The following is a 5,000-nucleotide window of genomic DNA, read 5'->3' on the forward strand; positions in this document are numbered from 1 at the left end:
GTGTGTGTGTGTGTGTGTGTGTGTGTGTGTGTGTGTGTGTGTGTGTGTGTCGGTGCTTATGCACATGCACTTGTTTGTGTGCTCATGTCCATTGGAAATGTGTGTGTGTGTGTGTGCTCATGTCCATTGAAAATGTGTGTGTGTCTGTGTGTTTGTCTATGTCTGTGTGTGTGTCTGTATCTGTGTGTGTGTGTGTGTGTGTCTGTGTGTGTGTGTCTGTGTGTCTGTGTGTGTGTGTTTATCTGTGTTTGTGTCTGTTTGTGTCTGTTTGTGTGTGTGTGTGTGTGTGTGTGTACGCGCGTGCGTGCGCACACGCCTGTGTTTGTGTGTGTGTGTAGCCTGTAAACCCTGTTAGTCTCAGTGACAGTGTGCATTGCCCAGGCGCCTGTGCTACTAACACCCCCATCTAAATGCGCAGGCAGGTCGGGGCCATTAAGGACGTCATTAGGCTCAATAAAACACGCAGCCAGTGAGTGGGGGACGCGTGGGCCAGGGCCAATTACTCCCACCGCCCAGCTAGCGCTGCCACACCAACACAGACACCGACCCAGAGAGAGACACACACAGAGATAAGGAAGAGAGAGAGAGAGAGAGAGAGAGAGAGAGAGAGAGAAAATATAGAAAGAGATGGAGGAATAAATACAGAAAGACAGAAAGAGAAAGACACGAGAACGAGAGATAACTCAAAAGAAAGAGGGAAAGAGAAATGGAAAATAAATAAAAAGATGGAGAGTGCAGCGCTTCATTTTTAACCGATGCCCTTTCTTGTTTGCTGCTTCAGTAAAAGTGCTCACGTTCTTTCTAAATGCCTGTTTACATCGATCACAATCTGAATGTATATTTTATAACTGCTCAATGTGGGACTGTTTTATTTTCTAGTAGGAAACAGAGAGTGGAGGCCAGTGGGGTTGTAAATGGTGAAAATTAGGGATGTGTGGAAATGTGCGGAGGTCATTATTAACGGAGGGGTCTGGACGGGGTGCGGGGGGACCTAAAGACTAATTTTAAACAGGTCTGCTCTGACACTGCACAGGACCCACGAGGGGAGGTGATATGGTTCAGAGAGCACGGAACACAGAGCAGAGCTGCCGTTGAAGTGGAGTTCAAGGTGCCATGTGACAGCTGTGTGTGTGTGTGTGTGTGCGTGTGTGTGTGTATGCCTGTGTGTGTGTGTGTGTGTGTGTGTGTGTGCGCCTGTGTGTGTGTGTGTGTGTGCGTGTGTGTGTGTGTGCATGGCAGTGACTATCTCTGTGCTCTATGCTTATGATGGCACATGTGTATGCAAGTCTATATGGATGAAATGGTTTCCAGTGTGTCTGAGTGAGAGTTCTCGTGTATGAGAGACATGGAGATGGAGAGAGACAGAGAAAAATGGAGTGTTTTGCCCACATACGCAGGTAGACACACGGCTTAGAGGATCTGTGACAGTATATGTGTGTGTGTGTGTGTGTGTGTGTGTCTATGTGTGTGAGTGTGTGCCTGCGTGCTCCTTCGTGCGTCTGTGTGTGTGGCTGTGTGTGCATGTGTGGATATGTGAGTAAGCATGCATGCATGCATGCATGTGTGTGTGTGTGTGTGTGTGTGTGTACTCTACCTGCGTTGGAGTTGAGCTCCTCGTTCTCCGACTCAGTGCCATTCTGGCTGCTGGCTCCGTGGATGCTGTTCATGGCCATCAGCTTCATCTTCTGCAGTTTCATGGCCTCGGCCATCGCCGCCGCAGTCAGACCTGCCCACAGAGAACCACTCTGATCAATACACGCCACAACACACACACACACACACACGCACGCACGCACGCACGCACGCACTCACAATCACACACAATCACACACACACACACACACACACACACAATCACATGTGTAACAGCACCAGAGTAAGCTACATACAATTATGTTATACAATTACCATACTGGTTATAATGTACAGCATCTCTGAATTCCATTATGAAGGGGATACACTTTGTCCCACCCACCCTCGAGTAACCCTTTCACTCACTCACTCACACTCACTCACTCACTCACTCACTCACTTAGTAACAAGCGCACAGAGAAACATCCCTGTTTTATTGTCCTCCTCTCAAAACTCCTCTCAAAAAGTGTGTTCCCTCTAGAGATCTGCATAGGAGCCAGTGAGGGCTCTCTCTCTCTCTCTCTCTCTCTCTCTCTCTTCTCTCTCTCTTGCTCTCTGGGCCCCCTGGTATAGCCTGACCCTGCAGAGGGGAGCGGTACTGCGGCTCTGCAAGGGTTCCATCCACGCGCCCACAAGCCCGCATGGATCCCAGGAGACGCATTCTCTCTCTCTCTCTCTCTCTCTCTTTTCCTTTCTCTTTATCAGACACACACACACACACACACACACACACACACACACACACACACACACACTTGCACATATGCAGGCATTGTCAAAGCACTGTACCTTCAGCTCATCAAGGCCTGCACAGCCCCGGAAGCCATCATCACTCTGCCCAATTAGTCCTCTAATTAATTCAATTAAGCAACGGAGGGATGCATTAAGTAATTCATTAAGTGACAACGCAATGCCTCCTCGTTCGCCCTGATCTCAATTTCCTTACAAATGTGGATTTGGGGGTGTGCCGCGGCTTCCATTCTCCTCGGGTTCAGACACCACACTATGTCACCTTGATCCAATTCATTAGTGGTATTGCCTTAAAACTGGAGATGCAGGCAGAAACGCAAATGAAAGGGAGACATTTGTGCAACATTTAATATTGTTAAGAATATACAATCAAGAGTCTCTCTGCCTGCGGGGCGAATGTGTTTTGACCAAACTTCACACTCTCATTTGTCTCACCGACAAACACCCATGGCAACAAATTAGGAGCTGTGAGTTCCCGTTTTTCACAACACACGACAAGACAAATAAATAGGATAATTACTAGAAACTCGGAGAAACAGATTCAAATAGGCACAGAGAGAAAATAAAAAGGGGGTACAGGGGTAGACAAATGAAGCTCCTTCGAGGGTTTACATTAAAAACAAGGCGGCTGCTATTTTTACGCGTTCAGGCCCCGGCCTGCGGAGCGCACCCAAGGAAAACGGCGAAATGTTTTCAATAGCCACGTTTAAACAGAACGTCACCATGATTGATTCATTTTATTACGAGTTCATTTGGTTGCCTAATCCCGCCGCCCTGTCAGACACACAGCTGTACTGGCTTCGAGGGAGGAAACGTAAAGAGCTCTCCTCCTGCAGCACCGAATTAGCCGGCAACGCGGAACCCGAAGGGGACGCACGAGGGAAAGGAGAAGAGACAGAAAGATGGAGAGCGACAGAGAGATGGAGAGCGAGATATGGATGGAGAGAAAGACAAACAGCTGACAAGAACATATAGAGCTAGCACAGAGTACCACACCTAAGCTGTACCAAAGGGAGCTCACACACATCTGGAGCAGAATAGTTTTAAATGACTGATGAGGATTTTCCACTTAATTTCTAGAACTGCTAGACAATATTTTGAACACCTGTGTGAGAAATTTGATTTTGCATTCCTGGTTCAACTGTACTTAGCTAAGCTCCACAATTTGAAACAATATGAAAGTAGCAACCAGCCTGTTTTACTTGGTGCTGAAATCAAAAACCTGCAAAAGAGAGTACAAAACCTTTTTTTGTTTCCACTGCCCTGTCTTCGGTGAGCTTAATATTACTGATAGGTTTGAAATGAAGGAGGGTCTCACACAAATAAAAACACGAATACACGCACAAGTCTCACACATGAATATACTGCAAAGTTGGATGAGGGTATGGAAGGTGAGTCACACTAAAGACTCAGAGACATCTGGGCCCAACAGAGCATGACGGGCACATAGAAAATAGCAAGAAGAAGAAGAAGAGAAAGAAAAAGAAGAAGAAGAAGAAGAAGAAGAAGAAGAAGAAGAAGAAGAAGAAGAAGAAGAAGAAGAAAGGACACATTACAGCACACACAATCAGTGTATTGTCTTAGCGCATTTTCCCCCTGTCCTGACTGCATGCTGACGCGAGGGCCTCCAGATCAAACGGGCCATCGTAACCGTAATTGATGTTTGACTAAAGTCGTGACCCCGCCGAAATGGGAGCCGGCGGATGAAAGTGGAGCGGCAGGTTTCGCCGGGCCGGACAAACAGATTGCTTATTGTTTGCCTTTCATATGGCGCCTCAGATGTGGAGGACACACCGCGGGGCCCTCCGCTAGTCTCTCCACCCCTCTTCACCCCCCACCCGCCCACCCGGCTGGGCCCACCCCTCACGGCCTTTGAAGAGTGTGGCCCCTTTCGAGTCGAGTGATCGTGACCCCCACCCCCAAACAACCCCTCCGCTGCCCTGCACCTCCCTCCCTAACAAGACAAGTCGGGGACAGAGGGAGAGCACGGAGCCCCTCCATCCATCTTTTCTTTCCTTCTACCTCTCATTCTTTCTTTCTTCCTTGCCTTCCTTCATTCATTCTTTCTTCTGGCGCACTCGTCCACCCATCCTAACCCCATCTCCCAGCCCGAGCTGACAGGCCAATCTCAGGGGCTAATCGCTAACTCGGCACAGGGACGCCGCCTCCGCCGCTGCCGGGTTACAGTGGCGGCTTTTGTACCTGCGCTCCCGATGGGGGTCAGGCACGGGCCAGCCGATTGTCGGCCTCCTTCATCACGTCCTGCCCAATTGCCCGTTTTCATATCCCGCACGGGACGCCCATTTGATTAAAGAGAGAATATGTGAGGTGGAATCTGAAGGAGGGTTTTTTTCCCCCTCTTTGCTCTTTTGATCAGCTGCTGAATGCACTGCTTTAAAACGACTTAATTGAATTTTTTTTGAGGAGACAATATTGCTGCTGCCCGTCGGAAAAGAATAGGCACATAGTTTCATTTCAAAAGAATCTCTCTTAACCCCTTTGATGATATCATGTCCACCCAAAACAATTTTGGTAATTTACTCCCAAAACGTACTGTACACACCATTTCATAATGGGAAGAGTTAGGAAAGTGCCATTTTGACCAGTTAAGACCTTTT

At 48.2% G+C, this 5,000-nt stretch overlaps 1 protein-coding gene across 5 annotated transcripts in view; it reads right to left on the reverse strand.

Annotated features, from left to right (window-relative positions):
• dacha (dachshund a) overlaps positions 1–5,000 on the reverse strand; it is a 147,369-nt gene that overhangs the window by 51,481 nt on the left and 90,888 nt on the right. For all 5 annotated transcript variants that reach the window (XM_048237867.1, XM_048237866.1, XM_048237864.1 and 2 more), the window contains exon 3: positions 1,595–1,726. In XM_048237867.1, coding sequence (XP_048093824.1) covers positions 1,595–1,726 — 132 coding nt within the window. The remainder of the gene's footprint in view (positions 1–1,594; positions 1,727–5,000) is intronic.

This window comes from Alosa alosa, chromosome 2, assembly GCF_017589495.1.
Source record: "Alosa alosa isolate M-15738 ecotype Scorff River chromosome 2, AALO_Geno_1.1, whole genome shotgun sequence".
In the NCBI taxonomy this organism is placed as follows: Eukaryota; Metazoa; Chordata; class Actinopteri; order Clupeiformes; family Clupeidae; genus Alosa; species Alosa alosa.